Here is a 21,875-nt window from a genome sequence, read left to right as displayed (position 1 = left end):
ATAAAATGCCCCAAAAATAAATATGGATATATAAAAGACAGAAATGTAAAGAAAAAAATACCATAAAACCGGGAGCCCTAGTTCTAATATCACCAGTTTTTTAATGGATAATTTGACAAAATCTATGACAAATTTTCCAGGGAGGCCAGTATCTCTGACACTCACATTCCTCCTTCTACAGCCTCCAAAAAGAAAATTTTAGTTTTAGCTGGCACCCCTGCAGGATTCCAAAGTAGAAGAGATAAACAGCTAAACCAGGTTCCCCTAAGGACATCATGCCAGCTAGACTATTCGCCCTGCTGGCACAGCATCTTGCCCCTCCAATATGCACTTTATTTAACTACTCTCTGTCTCAGTTGAAGTGCCTCTGGCTTGGAAATCTGCTCAAATCCTTCCAATTTGTAAAAAGATTAACGTGCCTCCTGCAGAGCTATCCAACTACCACCAAATTTCTCTCATTACGCTCATGAGAAAACTTTTAGAGAGATATATCAACTTGCAGCTTAAGGAATACATTGAAGCCCAAATAAGACTTGACGCCTCGCAGTCTGGTTTTAGACCAAAACACTCTACCGAATCCACCTTTATAGGTGTGACAGACTTCATTAAACTTTCTCTAGATAATAATAAGGCAGTATCATTAGTGCTGCTGGACCAGTCCGGAGCTTTTGATACTGTAGCTCATCACAGGCTACTGCAAAGACTGACGGAAATTGGTGTGGTAGGGCCCTAATCTTCATAAGCAAATTATTGAAAACTAAATTTTTTAATCATTGACCGCCCTATTACCCTCTATTTCTTCCGCTGTCAGTGCGGAGATACCCCTTCGGGGGCGACTCCAGGCTCAACAAATTCTTCTTTCTTCTAAATATAGTGAGGAGACCCTACACCACCTCTCCACGGGGCCTGGCTAAATATTTATATTGAATATAATACAGGATTTTTACTGAAGGTCTGGTATCTGAGGAGCTTGAGTTCAGGACCCGGAACAATTCCTGAAGAAATTTCTTACACAATGCCCTGCAAACCTCAAACATTGCCTAAAATCATGCATTTTCATTGCTGTGCACCTTTGGAATCTTAAGGCTTTGAACAGGGGGCGATTGAGAAATCCTGGCGCTCACTTATGTGTTTCACACAATATCTGTACTGTCATTAATCTGTAGTACAGTGCTCAAAGGGAAGGTGATCACATCCACACCCTCAAAATACTCTAGGCTTTATAATTCAACAGAAAAACAAGCATTTGTATAAAAATTATTTCTAAAATTCCAACGTTCATTAATGTTATGTGTTCAATCTTTATTGCTCCATTGTGCACTGCCAAACCTGTTTCGTAGATTGGGCATCTTGCTCCACAACTTCATCAGGGCTACACCATATAACACCCTCCATTTTACATGGGGCAAAAAAGATTTCCTTAACGTGACTAGTTTCACCCTGTGACAAGATACATGTTTCCACGTTATCCTCAATATATGACAGTTTTGTGGAAACCCGTGCGCAAATTTATACAAAACTGATGCATAGTTTATGGTCCTTAGTTTAAGGACAACTAGTTATGAATGCCACTACAATAAATATACAAGACCATTTCATGTGTAGATGTAGGTTACGAACATGCCTCCACCACGGTCTACTCCAAAGTGAAATCAAGACATATATATACAATCAAATAGCATTCTCAAAAAGTTTACTTTGGATGGAGGGGCAATAAATTTAATCTTTTATGTGCTAATCAGTAAGTCCCAATTTAAACCAACGAAAAAGTGCACCAAATACTTTATTCTTGTTATGCATATCTAAAAATCAATATATAACATTTACGTGTGGAAACTAACTCTACCGATCCCCTCCTTACCAGCACTTTGTGTAAAAGGCCAATAAAAGTGCACCTAATACCTTGTTCTTGTTAAACATGTCTGAAAACAAAGTTAAAGCAAATTAGTGTCAAAGCTTAGTCTACCGATCACCTCCTTACCACCACTTAGTGTAAAGCGGCTCCTACCTCATAACCAAAATTGCTGTCTCGAGTTAAGCTCAACAGAAACTTAGGTGACTTGTCAGTTTGTGTCCTTCAAATGCCGCTACAACAAGTTGTATCTTAACTCACTGCAAACTCTAACAGTCATTCGTGCTTACCTAAAAATACAGCTCAAAATTGCACCAAATATGCCTGGGATATCGCAGTGAGTACATCCTGTGATACCCGTGTTCTTCTAGGGTGCCATGTTTTTCTCCCTTTGTTTCCTCATAGGAATAGAAAACTGACGATGCATCTTCCACTACAGCGACCGCCATTGTAATGTCTGTATTCATTCTGAAAATCCCTAACGTATCTATTCTGCAACTAAGTCTCCATTGTAACTGATCCATATTTTAGGAGAGTGGCTGCCATATGTTGATGTTGTGGCTGCCATATGTCACATGTCAAGGCAAGAACAGCTTTAGGCTATTTTGTGTCACCTGATTTCATTGCCCTCATATGTTCATCCACTCTGTCCCTGAGAGCTTGGACTGTTCTTCCCACATATATGTGGTTGCACTTGCATACAAGTACGTTCACAACATACTTAGTAATACAATTGATATTTGTGTGGATTATGAATTCTTCTGTATCCCGTTGCTAAAACATCTGGTCCAGTAAAGAGCCCATCTGCACATCCCACAGTGGCCACATTTATAGAAACCTCAAGTATGTGTCAGCCAACTCATCCGTTGCTGTTGTTTAAGGTAACGGGCTCAAAATGTTTTAGTGACCTTCCTTTATGAAAAGTTATGTTGGGTTTATCTGAAATGTATTCGCTTAGCATTCTGTCTGATTGAAGTAAATGCCAAATGAAGGCATGTGTGAAATCTATGCGAGGTTCAACAGTAATTAATAATCAGTCGTACTTTCTTTGGTTTTCCCCCTGACTTGTTTATTGACACCAAGTGAACTTTTCTGATCTACTATCAAGATCCTGTTTCTGGCGGAGCGAACAGTATGTTTATTGTAGCCCCACTGAACAAATTTTGCTTCCATATCTTGTAGACATTTCCGAAATTCTTGCCCATTGCTACAATTGCGTCTGGCCCGCATAATTTCCCCAAAAGGGATAGCATTTATCTAGCATATGGGATGTGAACTAGTTGCATTCAGGGTCAAGTTGCAGGAGTCTAAAGGTTTGTCTGGGCAAGGTGCTTTTCATCTGAGATTTATCTGGAAAAGATTCCACTCCTTAGGGGGTTAAGGGTTGCTCCCCCGTCAAGGGCAAGAACCAGAGAAAAAGAGAAAACTATACGCTCAATTCATTGGCTAGTAAGGGATTAGGACCTTTCACCCCTTCACTCACGTTGCAGGAGGTTGACTTAAGAAATAACCTACTGTTAGTCCTATTGTTATTAATATAATGGTCAACATCTAGAAAGACAATCTTCTCATCCCCATACTGGTATGTAAATTGCATGTTTGAATCATTCGTGTTTATGTAATCACAAAAGCTTTTTAATAGCATCACATCTCCCATCCAAATCATAAAGCAATCATGTAGGAGTTGCCCCCAATACAAAATATGGTCACTCCACCTTACACCACGTGGGATCCAGATCTGGCCCTCCTCAGGCCACCCCATGAAGAGGTTCACGAAAAAAGGGGCAAACTTGAAACTCATCGCAGTCCCTTGTAGCTATCTATACCACCATTCATTGTTGAACCCCAAAAAAGTTTTCCAATATAATTTCTGTCTTTATGAACAGCATTCCTGTGTGTTCCAATAGAAGTGTAGATCTAGTGTTTAGAACCAGCCTAATTGCTGTTCTTTCTTTCTCGTGTTGTATAAAGTGAGGCGATAGCAAGTGTTCCCATCCACATGCCTTGAGTCCCATGTCACGTCATTCAACAAGATAAGTATATGTTTAGTGTTGCATATATGAGGGAGTAAGTTAATCACAAATGGTTGCAGAAAAACATCTATAAGCTCTGGCAACTGTTGGTGGGCCAATTAATGTGCGAACTGATGGGCCTCCCTCTTGAAAATGGTCAGTCCTGGTGTCTTTTAGGAAATGTATCAACGTGTAGAGAGTAGTATTCATCGCCATTCAGCAAAGCCGCTTCATGCCATTTCTTCAGTTCACCATTAATATTTTTAGCCAATTCAAAAGTAGGGTTCACATCCAATTTTACATAACACAACTCATTATTTAGTTGTGTATATAACTCCTGGTCATAATCAACACTGTTCATGACCACAAAGTTTCCCCCTGTATCTGCTTCCCTTATTATAAGGTCATCATAAGGTCAAAAGTTAAGGGCCCTACTCATACTGCAGGACACACCCTTGACCTTATCTTTTCAAACCATGAAAAACTAAAAATCCTTCAAACCCTGCCTCTGACATGGTCTGACCATTTTCTAATTCCATTTGAGGTATCCTCAACTCAAATTGTCAAAAAGGAGTCTGCCATCAGAACACAAGGCAGAAAATGGCACAAGATATCATGTTCTACCCTAGAACAACATTTCCATAAAAGACTAAACCCGCTCCCTGATGATCTCAACGAAGCGGTTCTCATATTTAGCAATAATCTCAAAACTGCTATTGAGAAATTAGCCCCGTTACAAACCCTCACCTCCCGCAGACAAAAACAGTCAGCCCCCTAGCTCACTCAGAAACTAAGAGAACACAGAAGTAAGTGCAAAAAGATAGAACGACAGTGGCGGCAGACCTATGACCCAGAAGCCAAAGCTTATTACAGACACACCCTCAAGGAGTTTCGTAAACTTAAACGTAACTCCATGAGCTCCTATTTCGCGGACACCATTGCAAAGGCAAAAAGCTCTTCCAAAGTCCTTTTTAATATTGTAAAAGACTTTACCAATCCCAGTGCTATGTCCACCTCAGTCCCCCCTTCCCAAGCACTCAGTGAAAATTTATCAGACTTCTTCGTAAAAAAAATATCCAACATTGCGGAAACTATTCTTCAAAGCGCTACCAATACCACCAAGGAACCTGTCGTTATCTGCAAGCATGCATTTACCGTTTTCCACCCTCTCACTAAGGAGCATGCCCTGAACCTATTCGTGAAATGTAAATCCGGCTCTCCTTTGGATCCAGCCACGGCCTTAGTTATGAACGAAATAGCCCCTCTAATTATCGATCCCCTCCTTGAAATATGGAACTCTTCCCTTCTCTCAGGTATGGTCCCTTCCGCTTGGAAACATGCTATGCTTATTCCAATCCAAAAAAAAACTGGCATCGACCCCTCCTGCTTAAGCAATTACCGGCCAATCTCACTCCTGCCCAAGCCCGCTAAAGTGCTTGAGAAAGCAGTCCAAGAGCAACTATCCCACTACCTTGAATCCAACTCTTTATTTCATGATTGCCAATCTGGATTCAGACCGGACTTTAGTACAGAGTCAGCTCTTCTTGAGGTATCAGAGTTGATTCGAGAATGCACGGATAGGAGAGAGGAGGCCATGCTGGTCCTCCTCGACCTATCCGCAGCACTCGATACCATCTCCCATGACACACTGCTGACTCGTCTGCAAGAGGTAGGTGTCAGCGGAACTCCCCTCACCTGGATCAAATCTTTCCTCACAAACAGATTCCAACAGGTGATGCTGGGTTCTTTTCTCTCTACCAAGAAACCACTGATCTGGGGCATTCCGCAGGGTTCTGCTCTCAGTCCGCTTTTATTCAATGTATATTTAAAACCTCTAGCAAAAGTGATCGAATTATGGGGTGTCAAAGTAACCTTTTACGCCTACGACATCCAACTAGTGTTCTCCTTCAAAGACCACTCCGAAAAATCTTTCCATAACTTACGCCAATGCATGGTGAATATTGCCTCTTGGATGTCGGCTAATAACTTAAAACTTAATAACCCCCACACCCCCACCCTCTGGTGGCCGACTGAGCTCAACCCTCCTTCGGACCCAGTTCAAACTGCCCGTAACCTGGGCTTCCAATTTGACACTGCCCTCTCCTGCAAGACACAAATTAATTTAAAAAAAAAAAAAAATCATCCCATACTTACCAATAGACTCTCGTAAAACAGTTGTCCATTCTCTCATCACCGCTCACTTGGACTACGCAAATAGTCTATATGTAGGTGCCCCGGCGTATCTCATAAACCAACTTCAGAGAGTCCAGAACGCAGCAGCCAGGCTGATCTGCAACATCCCTTACCGCCACTCCATTTCCCCCCATTTGATCAAGCTTCATTGGCTCCCAGTGAGACTCCGCATTCAATTTAAAGCCTTAATCCTGGCTTTCAGAGCTATGAATGATCGAGGCCCTCTTTCCCTGCGCCATAGAATCAAACTCTCACAAGCCTCCCGAAACCTCAGATCCAACCACCTCCGCCTGATGATCATCCCCCGTTTTCGCCTGGCCCGCACAGGAGGTAGAGGCTTTGCAGTGACCACCTCCAAACTATGGAATCAGCTTCCTACAGAGCTAAGATTCTTGACGTCAGGACCCCTATTCCGAAAAAAACTCAAGACCTGGCTCTTCTCCCTCCTCTAAATTATCTAATCCCCACATCATCTCACGGACCCTTTGAGAGGTAATATCTTCAGCGCCGGGACACCTCCGCTGGACGTAGCTGCACGCTCTACAAACTACTAAATAAAATAAATAAATAAAATCATCACAATGCAATTGCTTCAGAGCAACACGCTCTCCGGGGTTGAAGTTATCCCTACCCCTACCCAATTGTATCAAAGTTCTACTTTTCCATCTATCTAGGTCCCACATACAGATTTGTGAAACCGCTCTAAATTGTTGCCACTCGACAATTGTGATGAACACTGTGACTTACTTTTAGGTCCACTGCCCACGCGTCATGGATGTCTTGTATCGATAATTCCCTGTACACAGCATTCACTTTAGGCGTGTCAGAGCAATAGTAATAAAGGTATTGTACATTGAATTATTAATACATGATTTCCATGACACAGAGTATTATTATAATTCTCTGATCTTGAACAAGATCTAGTTACAATGTTCCAAGGGTTCTTGAGGACTTGGATGTAAGCACTGATTCCGGTGTAAACAGTGGACTTAAGAGTAGTCACGGTGGACACCACAATTTTTGAATGGCAACAATTTTGAGCTGTTTCACAAATTGGTAACCTCCTGCAAATCGACCCTTCTTACGACTACTTAAAATCCCACATGCCAGATAAATTCTATCCCTTTTGAGGAATTGATGGGGGCCAGATGCATTTGTGGCAATGAGCAATACTTTCAGAAATGTCTACAAGATACGGAAGCGAGATTTATTTAGAGGGAATACAATATACATACTATTTGCTCTGCCAGAAACAGGGATTTGAAAGTAGATCAGAAAAGTACCTTTGATGTCAATAAACAGGACAGGGCTAAATCAAAGCAAGCACGAATAATTACACTTGGACCTCACGCAGATTTCGCAAATGTCTACAGAAACATTGGCATTTACTCCAATCAGACAGAACGCTGAGCTAGTACATTTCAGATGAACCCTACATTACCTTTCATAGAGGTAGGTCACTACAAACCATTTGGAGCCCCGGTTACCCTAAAGAACAACAACAGATGTGTTGGCTGACACAGCATACTTTAGGCTACTTTAGGTTTCTATTTATGTGCCCACTGTCGGTTGTGCAGATGGGCTCTGGACAAGAACAGATGTTTTAGCAATGGGAATGAAGATGACTGTAAGCCACACAAATATGAATTGTGGCACTAAATTTGTTCTGTGGGAAGCACAGAGCTTTGGGAGGTAAAGTGGTTGAACATATGAGGGCAATGAAATCAGGTGACACAAAATACCCTGTAAAAAATGTGTGCTTATGGATTTTTTCCACTACTGGAATCTGAGAGGATCCACATAATTCCTACACAATAAGGGAAAGCTGGGTGATAGGAATTCTGGAAAATGTAAAAATATGGTGACCCAAGCACAGCAACCTTTAGTTGGTTCCATTTTTAGGGAAGAAATGTTTTCTTGCACAGCACTTTTTCTCCCACACAAAATCCCACAAAATGTACTATATTTAAAAAAAAGATTCTGTTTCCTCCAGGGAGTCTACAAACCCTCCATACCTTTAGATATTGGAAACACTTTGGCAAAAATACCTTTTATGTAACAATAATTAATAAAGGTTTAAATGTGAGCTACCCCTAACATCCAAAAAAGGGTTTCGCGGTGGCGGAGACAAAGTGAGCCCAAGCAGTCAAGAGGTTAATGGTAACCATCGTCTTTGTGGGAGGTTCGGTGCTTGCAGCCCAGGGACCAGGAGGTGTTCCTGCTGCTCCACTGGTTGGCTGGATTCCTCTGCACTCTAAGTGGTATGGGCTGTCCTTCGTAAGGTCTTCGCCTGCTTACACCTGAAGCAGGTCTCCAGAGACGAGAAGGTGCAATGGGCCATTTCTGTTCGGTAGCGGATATGCGTTCATTGCTTTCTCCACTAAGAGATCCCCTGCAGAGATAAAAAAAGGTCCCTCTAAATGAAACGAAATCCTTCCAAAGCATGAATGGCTTTGTTCACTTATCTCTTCACTACATTTACAGATATGCATGTAGGCTCCTCGTAGAGTGTTAATATAATGAAGCAGTGTTGAACAAACAGCAAGATAGGTAATGCCATGCTTAAAAAAGGCACACTCCTGGAGCGTGCAGTCTCTGAATATTATTAAAATGCAGAAAATGTGGTATGAGAAGGGATAGGGGAACGCTAATGTGGCAGGAGGAATTAGCACGCTCTTTTTAATAACTCCTAATGTCTCTGTTTGATCTGATTCTAGACACTGGCTGTTTTTGGCAGATAAAGACATTGTCCAGGAGCAAAGATTTTTGTTACGAGAAAGAAGAATCTGTCACTAGAGTCCAACAAACTACAGATAATACTTGATTTATTAATAGAACCAGTAGAATACCTTTGGTGATGCTACCTTTTCCAATAAGACAATGATAACTTGTTCAATGAAGACACCTTACTTTTCAACATGGTTGGTGATTTCATGTTTTGTGGTGCTAAATAACTTATCCCACTTGAAGTTTAAGCATTAGGGGCAGCCTTCTCCACTTTTCTTAACTATTCCCCATGCCAACCATCACATAGTTTTTTGGTACGTCACTAGCCTTGTTTGTCATTGTGACTTGTATCCGCACCATGAGGTGCTTTTCAGCCAATCTTTCTCACTGTATCACTTTTGGCTTTTGATCAATGTAAGGACTTTCTTGGCTTTCCAAGTTAGCTTTTATTTTCTAGTTACTTGGGACACATTTTAGCAGCATCGATTTCTTTACTTCACTAAGTTTAATTGTTTTATATTATATTTTACAGCTCCATCGGATGCTTGAAATTTATTGTCCTGATGTCTATTCACGCATTGGTCCAAACAAGTTGAAACGTCTGCCCTATTCAAGTGGCTTTTTGTAACAAAATAGTCAATAGTGTTTCAGATCCTTTGCCAAGAAAATTTGCCTGCACTTGAATATAGTAAATTCATTCTGGGCTAAAATGTTCTTCGAAAATGTACTACACATTGCTTTTTGTTTTTTCACCTGCTATGCATCACCATCACTTCCTAAGCACGTCGTTTCTATAATAAATTCTATAAATATGAATTGTATATTTTATCATCATATGATTTCAACAGTGCCCTTCCCACACTACATCCAGTATGATTATGTAAAGAGGAACCACCATTTGTTTCTATGTGTTCAGTTTTAAAAAGTAAGAAGCACAATTTCCATTTCTTCATAAAAGCTGAGGTGACTGAAGAGTACTTGACCAAAGGGTCTGACACTTTCAAGATAATTTATTCCACAACTGTAAATAGACATCTTCGCTGACATGTCTCAGGGTCAAGATATCATTGTAGTGCTCTTTCTGCCCAGTCTGTGCTGACAATGTCAATATGAAAGGAGTCATCTTACTGTTGCCATGAATAGCCTTCTGACCCCTTTCGTTTGTGTGGATATAAAGCTGGCTCTGGGACATTGGTTTTTAGGCCCACTACAGACCACGTTAGGAATGCCATGTTATTAGGCAGCACGGCACATCCCTTCCTAGAAATGGGTTCTTTGGAGAGTGTAGGGTCAACACATCACTTAGGTAACAGCTGTTCAAGTGGGAGCATGGAGAGCATTTCTTTTGGCACAAGTATGCTTCTCTTAAGCTATGTATTACTCACTCGGTGTATTTTTTAAACTTCTGTGAAGATATTTCTTTCTACCCACTCTACTTGCCCACTCAATGACCCCTTTCCCTCACTGGCTGGCATAGATGCCACACCTTTACGAATGCTCTTCCAGGATTTGGATCCTATTATTGTTGCTCCTGGAGGAGGTTTTGAGGTCTTTGCACCTGCGAAACAAAAGTTAATGTATCACTGTCTAAAGTTATGTTATTGAAGCATTGATGTCATACCCTGGATGACATCCTGTCTTTACTATGATCGGATTTCCACTGTGAGTTGTTCTCTGAAAGGATTTTATCCAAATCAATCTTGCGTTCTGCCAGGCACACCTTCAGATCCTCATTTGGGGCACTCGAACAACTACTATCAATATATTCACAGGCACCTCATGCACAATTCTAGCTATGGTACAACAGAGGTTTGTTCAGATGACCAAGATTGTATAAAGAAGTTTTGGTTACTCTGCCGGGTCCTCACTTGGAGTTATCTATCTCCACTGCATCACAGTGACCGAACAGGCCCGTCTTCTAGATGGTTACTATTTTATACAGCTCTTGTGCACAAAGGTTCTGCACCATTATCAGTGGCTCAGTGCGTGGATGCTTCTATTCCATATTTACCAAGTTGCCGTACCTGCAAAGGCCATTAAATAATATGGCGCTGGACCATAAACTTAGGTGCTCTTCATCTAGATTCTAGCAAGTACGTTTAGCCATGCTCTATCCACCCTCTGTTCCATTCCCTCACATACTTGTAGAGCACAGTATTATCTCTGCAGCTATCTCTATTTGTTCAAAATGATCCTCATGAGAGCAAGCTACATGTTTGTGGTTCCATGGTACCCACCTGATGGCTCTTGAACTGTAAATTACATTATTTCTTTTTCAACAGTAGTCAATAACATTTGTTGGCACTCAACTCTCATTCACAACTTTCCACGTCATTTACTGCCCCAACTTTTCTACCCTCATCTGTAGAAGCAGGGTAAGCCTAACATGCGGAGGTGGTATGATGACAATCTCTGCCTTACTCAGACTTTCCACTGAAACGAGCTCACCATGTGTGGACCAGCAATTATCATTCCTGATATTACCTGTTATCGCCTCATTTGCTCTCCTTATAATCAGAGTCCGGATATGTGACGGTCTTTTGATGCCAGGGGAGAGGGAAGGACATCCTTTTCAGCCTGCGTAGGCCCAAGCCTGCAATGCTCGTTTTCTCCAGCACTCTCAGATTTCTCTACTTGATGTCTGCCCACATTGGTGGTTGCACATGTGCTCTATACAGGACAATTAGCCAGGTGACTATACAACTCACGAGGGCAAAGACAGGGTAGCCATAACTTAATCTCTTGCACTTTGCTTTCAATTGCTGCAGATTCTTTCAAGGCATTATGTTTGGACAGTGCTACACAGCAGTAAGCTTAAAATAAAGATTATCCAGGAGTTGCTGAACTGTGTATTGCTACATGGTTCATGTACTTAGAAAGTACCCTCAAACCTGAAATTACATTTAGAACATTTACGAAAATAAGTAACATTTGAAAATATATCTTTTTTAATACAAATTTAGTAGGAACTCATTTCAGGTGCAGTTTAACAAAATATAAAAATTCCCCAGATAGAGAAAAAGTATTAAATGTTTCACATGGAATTAATAATGTCTTCAATATTATGTTTATATGGACAATGCTGATCTCTTATTGAGGAAATGACAGTGAACCTGTTCTCAGGCATTTTTATGTCTTTACATCACACTCTCCAAGAATCCATTCAATCCCATCCAATAGTCCAGTTAGTGCTGTTGCTTCTGTATTCTGAACCTAAAACAAACAAAAAACAATGCTGTCAAATGTTTATGAGTAATAACACTGAAGTGTTCCTTGTTTTCACATCTGAAGCGCACGTAAAACCTTTTAGGCCAATATATCTGGTAAACTGCGCTGTACAATGAACAATGTAGCCCCATTTTGTAAAACAATTCTTAGCAGAAGAACCCTCCTACCACCTTCCCCCAAGAACTTCTGTTTCAGTCAGACTGATTTGATTGACGCAACATGAAGTTGTAGCATTATTGCTTATTTTTAATCAACACGTATTTTGTAGTTAATATCTTATTTATCTCTGAAATTTCGTTTGTTTGGCTACAACGTCATTTTATCTCATGAGCTGCTTTGGATTGTGTATGTTGTTGTACACACTCGTAACTACCCCTTGCTTGAGCTTGACCCTACTACCTACTGAGGGAGAGGATGTCGCATAAGGGGCAGAGCGGTTGATTTTGGAAGTGGGGGGCCAGGTACGAACCTCAGCATCGTTCGACATCCTGAGGTCTGGGCAAATTACTTAATCTCCCCGGGCCCACCAAAAATGAAAGTGACCTTGTGTGATTTAATTAGTGCTCGTGTAAAGCACTCCAATACCTTCGGGTCGAATTTGCGCTATAGGAAACTGCAAAAAAATCAAAATAATAAGGAGCAAGGAGTATGTTACAGGTACTAGGGCTCACACCTGAAGTCGAAAAGATGTAGTGCAGAGGTCGGGGGAGAGGGAGCGGATCCATACCATATGACCAAATGAGATACATTTGAATACAATGACTCTGAATCAAACTCGGTGTACATAGTCAGTAGCTATACTAAAAATATGTCATGGATCCGACTACCAATTACAAACTTTGGATGTTCCTTGGTGTAGGGGCTTTGAAAGCATGCCTTCACTGCATTAAGCTTTTATGTGTTCTTCCATCTCTGCAAATCCAGCGACTTCCTCAATGTATGTAGTTAATAACATTTAATATTTGCAATTTACTGATAAAAAGAGGGAAAGAAAAAATGAGTACCCAGGTTTCGGGAAAGTATTGTCATATGTATTTTAGAATACAAATCCTAGGAGTTCAACTGAGACTTAACTGCGCAAATGTAAGAATATCCATATTGAGTTCTCATACTAACTTGTATCAAAGTGCAACCAGGTGTTTGCAGTCCCTTCTCTATTCCCTTTTCTAAGCAGTTTGTCCACGATCCTTTCTGTCCCACTGTAAAATCAAATGTAACAGTATAGAGGGAGCGGCAGCCATAAAAAGAACACTAATGACCTGGAAGAACAGAAATGGTGGAACAGTATCATACCATCCAGGGGCGTTTTAATAGATTGAGGCACAGCTCATGTGCTATGTAAACACAGGGGATCCGTCTCACTCCTGCTTGACTGATGCAAGACAACACCAAAAAAGGTCTGTTTGGAGACCCAAAAACTGGGTCAATCATTGCCATGATATGGGCAATTTCTTCCTGGCGATTGTGTTCTGAAAAGAGACATAAAAAGCAGAAATGAACTCTAGGTGGCATGTAGGAAAGTAAACTCATGAGGTGTGGGCAGATAAAACATTGATACACTTACTTGCACAACGCTATTCTATAGCCACTTCCTTATACGCAATGTTCTGGGCTCAACACGTTCTTCAGTCACATTTATCTTGGCCACATTACAAAATATAATCCAAATATTACTAATCTGATCACATTCCCTAAATAATAACACTGAGTGATGGTTGTGTGATACCTCTAGCGCTAGCGAAATGATGCTGTGATAAAGAGGCATCAGTAGCTCTAAAAGATGTATTCCCTGTCAGAAAAGGAAAGGGATGATCCAAACTCTCGATCAGATAGGACAGCTTCCCAGGTTCCCATGCATTGATATGTCCATGTTTGGATGAGGTAACCACCCATATTTTACAGGAAAAAGCTAGCTCTCCCCACGACCCTCGTCCCCTTCAATTTTTAGGTCTCGCCTGTCGATGCGCATGCGCATCGAGCAAGGCGAGAGTATTGGCACTTATCCGCTCTTTATCCACACTGCAAGGAATCGTGGCGATTCCTTGCAGTGCACGAGAAATTTAAGCTCAATGTGCATGCGCATTGAGCTTAAATGCGCGTGCACATGCCCCCAGCCGCCTGCCTTGCCTACTCTCTCTCACAGCCTCCCCCAGCTCCGCCCCCTCACTACTTGATTGCACGGCCGCTAGGCCGTGCCTCCCCTACTCTCCTCCCCCCTCCTCCTCTCCTCCCCTGCCTGCCTGCCGCTAGCCTTGCCTACTCTCTCTCACAGCCTCCCCCAGCTCCGCCCCCTCACTACTTGATTGCACGGCCGCTAGGCCGTGCCTCCCCTACTCTCCTCCCCCCTCCTCCTCTCCTCCCCTGCCTGCCTGCCGCTAGGCCGTGCCTCCCCTACTGTCCTCCCCCCTCCTCCTCCTACTCTCCTCCCCTGCCTGCCTGCCGTGTCGCACCTCTCCCCTCTCCGCCCCCTCCCCTGCCCGCCGTGTTACGGTGAAAGGCTTGTTTTTTAAAGTGTTGTGTATACTAACTCTCAGCCATGTCATTCCCCAGCCCTGCTATTCAGCACTTTTTCTCTCAGCTGTGTTCTGGTAAACACATTATGGTTTTAACTACTTTTTTTGGGGAGGAGCCTGCCTGCACGACAAGCTCACCGATGTAAGAAAAGCTGATCCGGAGGTTGCAAAACACGCTGTTTGCTCGACATTTGTGGTGTCTGTTAACGAGGAGTTTTAACATGCAGGCTCAAAGCGCACAACTGCTCCTCATTACAGCTGGCCGCGTGCCAGAAGATTTTTGGACGCAGGAGCTGAAATATAGCTCCACAACATCAGTTTAAATAAAAAAAATAAACCTGCAGGGTTATGTTTTTTTCTGCACTCTCCCTGCGCAGCTCCAGCCCGCCCTTTGCTTGACACCATGTCCGGCCGCGCGCCAAGCATTGCAAGCCCTGTGTTCGGATGTCGCGGTGGCACGTGATGGGCGGAAACCTCCGCCCAATCAGCGCGGACATGTGCCTCTTGTTATGTGTTGCCCTTCTCATATCGCCTGAAAAACACACTGTTTTGTTCTGGTTGCCTGGACTGCTCTAGTGAGCTTAAGGAAGTGACGTCATAACCCTGCCAAACAGTTGTCTTTTTGTTATGCTCATTTCTTAACAACCAAAAAAGTATATTTTAAAAAAAAAACGGGTTCAAGTCTCAAAGTCACAGATACATTCTTGCAACACTGTTTCTCATTTTACATATGCAGGGTTGCAATACTGTGTGTTATTTTCATAAGCTACATCAGTTCTATTCAGTGATGAAAAATTATCATTCTCAGTATTCATCTGGACATGAAATGCAGCTGTGCAAACTTAAAATAACTCTGTGGGGGTGTGTTCTTGGAGGGGAAGGGGCTCATGCTAAGTATTGCCTGAGAGGCACTTATGCACACATCAAGCCTCTTTACATTCACCCCCAAAATCTTGCTAAACCCGTATTGCCTGAGAGGCACTTATGCACACATCAAGCCTCTTTACATTCACCCCCAAAATCTTGCTAAACCCTACGATCGTCAGGTTTTTAGGTCTCGCCTCAACCCCTCACCCTCAACCCCTCACTCACCCTCACTCTCACTCATCCTCACTCACCCTCAACCCCTCACTCACCCTCACCCTCACTCACCCTCAGCTCCTCACCCTCACTCACTCACCCTCAACCCCTCACTCACCCTCACTCACCCTCACTCAGCCTCAACTACTCCCCCTCACCCTCACTCACCCAAAACCCCTCACCCTCACTCCCCCTCACTCACCCTCAACACCTCACTCACACTCACCCACCCTCACCTTCAACACCTCACCCTCAACCCCTCACTCACCCTCACTCACCCTCACTCACCCTCACCCTCACTCACCCTCACCCTCACCCTCACTCACCCTCACTCACCCTCACCCTCACCCTCACTCACCCTCACCCACCCTCAACCCCTCACCCTAACTCACCCTCACTCACCCTCAACCCCTCACCCTCACTCACCCTCACTCACCCTCATCCTCACTCATCCTCACTCACCCTCACCCACCCTCAACCCCTCACCCTCACTCACCCTCACCCACCCTCAACCCCTCACCCTAACTCACCCTCACTCACCCTCAACCCCTCACCCTCACTCACCCTCAACCCCTCACCCTCAACCCCTCACCCTCACCCACACTCACCCTCACTCACACTCACTCACACTCACTCACCCACCCTCACCCTCACCCTCACTCACCCTCACTCACCCTCACCCACCCTCAACCCCTCACCCTCACTCACCCGCACTCACCCTCACCCACCCTCACCCTCACTCACCCTCACTCACCCTCACTCACCCTCAACCACTCACCCTCACTCACCCTCACCCTCACTCACCCTCACCCTCACTCACCCTCACTCACCCTCACCCTCACTCACCCTCACCCTCACTCTCACTCATCCTCACTCACCCTCACCCACCCTCAACCACTCACCCTAACTCACCCTCACTCACCCTCAACCCCTCACCCTCACTCACCCTCACTCTCACTTATCCTCACTCACCCTCACCCACCCTCAACCCCTCACCCTCACTCACCCTCACCCACCCTCAACCCCTCACCCTAACTCACCCTCACTCACCCTCAACCCCTCACCCTCACTCACCCTCAACCCCTCACCCTCACTCACCCTCAACCCCTCACCCTCACCCACACTCACCCACACTCACCCTCACTCACCCTCACCCTCAACACCTCAGCCTCACCCTCACTCACCCTCAACCCCTCACCCTCACTCACCCTCAACCTCATGCTAAAGATTTACAAAAAAACCCATAAACAATTCTAAAAGCACTAACTCTAATGCTGCGAGACCTATTGCATTTCTAATGCTTGTTAAACAAGTTCCCGAGATCCTCGGCCTCATCCTAACCTCAATGTTTAACTCTACATTTATGGAGGGTGTTTTTCCCTCCATCTGGAAGAGGGCATCGATTTTGTCTCTTTTGAAAAAATTTAATCTTGATGAATTTGATCCTAATAATTAGAAGCCGATTTCATGTCTCCCACCTACAGCTAAACTGGTGGAAAAAGTTATGAATAATCCACCTACACGATATTTACATGAATATAACTTCTTGTATGAATCCCAATTCGGATTAAGAGCAAAGCACAGCACCAAGACTGCCCTGATAAAAGCCACTGATGAATTCAGAGCAGTCTTAGATGCAGGTGGTGCTGCGGCCCTATTGTGCTCGACCTGTCAGCAGCGTTCGACACATTCGACTATAACCTGTTACATGCCCTCTAAACTCATTGGACATTACGGACAATGCGTTAGCTTTGATCTCCCCTTTTCTATCCGATAGGATACAATCAGTTGCCTTGGACAATTATGATTTCCCCTCTTCCACTCTCCCATGTGGGGTCCCTCAGGACTAATGTATTGTACTGAAGGTAGATTTAAATAAACTGTTAGCTTGAAATTCTCCAACTGCTTATACATTCTGGGAGGATGTTCAAACTACATTTATCGCACATAGGTGTAGAGCTCCCCAGGAACCCATGTGGAACATGAATGGGTATGAAAGATCTCCGGACCAAGAAGTTTTGAAGATGCTCCAGTTTTTAGCCAGCTGTTGGTGATGAGGAAAACAGTGACCACCAAAATAAAGGATCCAGACCACAGCACAGAGGATATGGTTGAATGATCTGGTATTTTGTAAGGATATGGCAGGCACTTAATAGAAATGCAAACCGGACTGCTAGGGCAAACGATATAGTGATAGTGTATGAATATGTTTTGTTTTTTGCTTAACAGACCTTCAAATTGATGATGTGCGGTAACAATGCTTTTGAATAAGTCTGATGATGCAAAGTGGTGACTTACCAACTGTGTTGGGTCTCATTTCATCAAAGATCACAGAGTAGTTCATGTTTATTCACTGTGTATTTCACTTATTTATACTTTATAAAGTCTGGCTGTGCAGCAAAATGATGTCTTGATTGGAGTGTTTCTTTTAACTAAAGGTGCTATTTTCAAATTAATGTGCTTGCCTTACATTGAATGACCAGAAAAGTTAATAAATAACATATTAAAAAATAAAGAATTTGTTCTGTAGCACATCTAGTCCCCGTTGCCAAAATATCAAGAAGGCCAAGACAAACTACAACAGCATGCCCAATAATTTTAATATAGATTTTTTTTAAATCACTTACTTTTATGTGCTTCCGCATTTGCAACGTAAATGAATCCATCGACTACCCTGCAGACCTCCTGAACTTGTGGGATTATACTGTATTGGACTGAGAGTTGATCCTCGGTTGTGCCATTCTCAGGAATAAACATTTTATTGACTGAAGCATTTAGACCTGTTCGTTTTCTTTCTCTTTCCTTTCTGCAATCGACAGCAAAACAACACTGATTCAGTTAATTGAGAACAGAACGCACTCAAAATGACAAATCTGTTATTGAAAAGTAATCTGGACCAAATTAATTGTCGGATACTGGCCTATCCTCCAAATTTCCTTAACTGCGTTGCAATTTTGAAGAAAAGGATTTCCTTGCAAGTGTATATACATCACAAAATACCCCATGAGCTGTGTCAGAAAAATCCTTAAAATAATATACCGTAATGTGAGAACTTTACACGACAGAGGTCAGAATGATACTGCAGTATGTGTACAGGACTTAGTCACCCTTTGTGGGGGGCCTAAGAGTATTTTGCAATGGGTGGCACGTTAGGTGTATTGTATTTGCTGTGATCCTATGAGGTAAGCACTTTGCTACTGTGCAATGGAGACCAAAGAGGTGCTCTAGTCTTGACTTGGGGTGCAGCACCCAAAAGTGTGATGGAGGCTGTGCAAGACACAGGCACACTAATTAAAGATAGGACTAAATATATGGGTAGCATGTGTGTATGTGTACACCAAAAAAGGAGAGGTACTCAGAAAAGGTCTTGTAATTCATATGGCACCATAAGTCAGGGATGCTGTCAAATGAGCAAAATGGGAGCTTGGAATTGGTGCAGTAGCCATACACTTTTTTTTAAAGGCAAGCATAATGCCTACAAATACATCTCATGAAAGCAGGGGAAGAACAGTCAAGGATAACAACCTGAGAAGAAACTAAATCATCTTCAAAAGTCCTAGATTGCAAATTACTTCCTACTTTAAGACTGGTCGCACGGACTAATCGTAGCCTACCCGATTCCTGGGCACTCTACCATCCTGCTGATCATTATCACTGTGAAAATATGACCTGAAATCTATCTTTATTGGCATTAGAAGGTTAAGTACGGTAAGTCTTGCCAACCTGGAAAAATAAAAGTACCTCCCCTACCCCCTATTACATTAAGGCTGGTCACAATGTCGCAGGTCAGACTGGTCAGTTAATTCTGCTAACATTGTAACTTTTTTTTCCCTCGTCTTTCAAAAGTGTTGTAATTAATCTTTGCTAGAATTTCACTTTATATCGCTAAAAAGAGGAAAAAATAATTTGCTCTTTCAATAAAGGCGTTATTTTAGGAGACCAAGGATTAGGGCACTGGCCACAAATCCCCAACATTTATCATCAGCAGACATATCTCAAGCAAGCAGAAAAACAATCTGGAAATAAATAGGGATGTTTTGAAGAATGCTATAATTAACATGAAGTGTATTTGCTCATCTTGCTCTGCTTTGTTTTTTAAATATAGTTTGAGCTCTATTTTGGGTGGCTCATTAGGATTTGGTTGTCATTTGATTGCTTTCATCTTTCTTACTAGAACAGGTTTTTTATAATGCGATAATTCATGCTAGACCATTTCAATACGAAGATTATTTCAAACTGATGATATTCTGTTCCCCTCGTATGAGGCTACAAGCTTCTCCTACTTTAAATAGTTTGGATTGCAGAAATTACAATACTTTACAATAGATAGAGTGTTCTAATATTCTTTTTAACAAAAATCTAAAGTTAAAAAACAAACACTACAGCTTAGTTGACTGAGCTTTCAATTCTACTTCAAGTGATGCTCGACTTTGTTACCGGTTATTAGAAAGTGTAGATAATTGTTGTGGCTTAATTTTTTGTTTTATGTATGAATGTGCTAGTATCTATGATGCAGTGGATTCTGAAGGTGATAGTGCTGGAGATTATGGGAAGGGCAGTTGAGAATTATTGTGGTGGAGACTGGAGTGTCCCCAAGTTTTGAGTTGCAGTAAACCGTATTTGTTAAGCAACAGTGTACAGATGCCTCTCTTAACACGGATCAAGAGACCGAGGCCCACAGCAGAAGCCACAACACTTTGCCATCGAGAACAGGCCGACAGTTGATATCCAAGCGATTCCATCATCAGAAGCTGCTCAGCTTTGCACCGTTTCCCTGGAGGCGCATGTTCACTAGCATTCCATTGGTTACTCATCCATAAAACCAGCGACCAGGCGCAATCCCTACTGCCAACTCGGTGCTAAGGAAAGAGGTTAAGGCTGGAAGGCTGGGAGGTTGGAAGGCGTTTGGCGACATACCATCCAGGAACCATTTTTTCAAATGTGACATGGTGCAACTAGCAACCATCTCACTGAGAGCGTCATGGCATCCAGTTTGCAGGACGGATTGTAAATGTCACTGGCGACAGCTATACATATTTAATGTCTAGGTGATGCTGTTGCCAGTCGCGGCAAGGAATCCGGGAGTTGGCAGTGGAGCATTCCTCATTAGTCAGGAGATTATCATCATGAATCCTCTGGTGCATATTCATGTGGTGTGGGGAACCCTTGCTTCTTTATTTACCACACCGAGTTACAAGGTGGCTCTTTATTTCTTGGGCAGTAATGATCTTTTAGAGAGAATCTTACCATATTTTTAACTACAATTAATCCTTTATGATGAAAACTGCATTGGAACTGGTTAAATGAAGTAGGTAGGCACCATTAGCAGCCTTGTTGCAGTCACCAGGAGTCCCACCCAAACTTTGGATGGAAGGGTTTACATAGCTTTGTGAACGAATGCCTTCATTTTCGTTCTGAGATGAGGAAATGCATGTTTAACACTGTTTAGGAATAGATGCGCAGACAATTTTTGAGCATCTTCCTTGATGTGTACCTCCTGCTGACTAAGAGTACAATGAGTACAAAGCGGCTGTGACACGTTCAGAGAATGTCTTTAATGTCCGAAAGAGCAGCATGGTCAGAAATAAAAAAAGAATTCTCTGAGGAACTGGTCAGTGAATGAGTAGACTCAAGCATAGCAAATCTGAGGGTCATGGTGGATGTTGATGAGTTAATAAGAGATAAGTAGGGGGGTAAATGCTATAGTAAAAAGACAATAGACATTACTTACTTGCAGAACCTCACATCAGATGAAGCACCTGGGAATTTAAATAGTGTAGAGAAAGCACAAGAAGAAGTTGAAGATTTGGGAAAAGCTGAAGATGAAATGCAACGCGTTGTGAATTCTGCTAAAGCGCACAATAAATTAGCTGGTGTTGGAAAAAGGGAAGTTAATTGTATAGGCCCTGTGCGCTGTAGGCCTAAAGACTTTTGGAGCCCGCTGCAGGTGTACCTACTTACCAGGGCTGTGCAGGACACTGATTCGGACAGTGAAGATCGGGTTGGGGTGGGTTGACGGGATACTGTTTGATGGGACTCCGCCTCTGTCTACTAAACGCCGTATGACAAGGCGACCGGGGAGGTCTCTCTCTACTACTGTTAGGTCACTTATGTGGGTTACACTGTACGGTCACCGGGGGGGGGAAGCGGGGGATCACTGCCTACTCTTCTGCGACCCTGCTTAGAATGCCTCAACTCAGGGACTGTCGCACTATGGGTATGCACCCACCGTACTACTGTTGTTCCCCTTCATGTAAAGATGTATGCTTT

The 21,875-nt window shown here is 42.8% G+C and overlaps 1 protein-coding gene across 3 annotated transcripts in view; it reads right to left on the bottom strand.

Annotated features, from left to right (window-relative positions):
- Nucleotides 1–11,709: 11,709 nt before the first annotated feature.
- Nucleotides 11,710–21,875, bottom strand: part of FBXO4 (F-box protein 4) — a 164,179-nt gene continuing 154,013 nt past the window's right edge. For 2 of the 3 annotated variants that reach the window (XM_086960588.1, XM_086960589.1), the window contains exons 5-7: nt 18,233–18,411; nt 13,306–13,481; nt 11,710–11,997 (exon numbers count right to left, since the gene is read on the bottom strand). In XM_086960588.1, coding sequence (XP_086816714.1) covers nt 11,914–11,997; nt 13,306–13,481; nt 18,233–18,411 — 439 coding nt within the window. In that variant the 3' untranslated portion in view covers nt 11,710–11,913. The remainder of the gene's footprint in view (nt 11,998–13,305; nt 13,482–18,232; nt 18,412–21,875) is intronic. The other variant, XM_086960590.1, reaches the window with a different exon arrangement.

The sequence above is a fragment of the Lissotriton vulgaris genome, chromosome 3_1 (assembly GCF_964263255.1).
Source record: "Lissotriton vulgaris chromosome 3_1, aLisVul1.2, whole genome shotgun sequence".
Classification (NCBI taxonomy): Eukaryota; Metazoa; Chordata; class Amphibia; order Caudata; family Salamandridae; genus Lissotriton; species Lissotriton vulgaris.
This window is presented reverse-complemented; position numbering and strand designations above follow the sequence as displayed.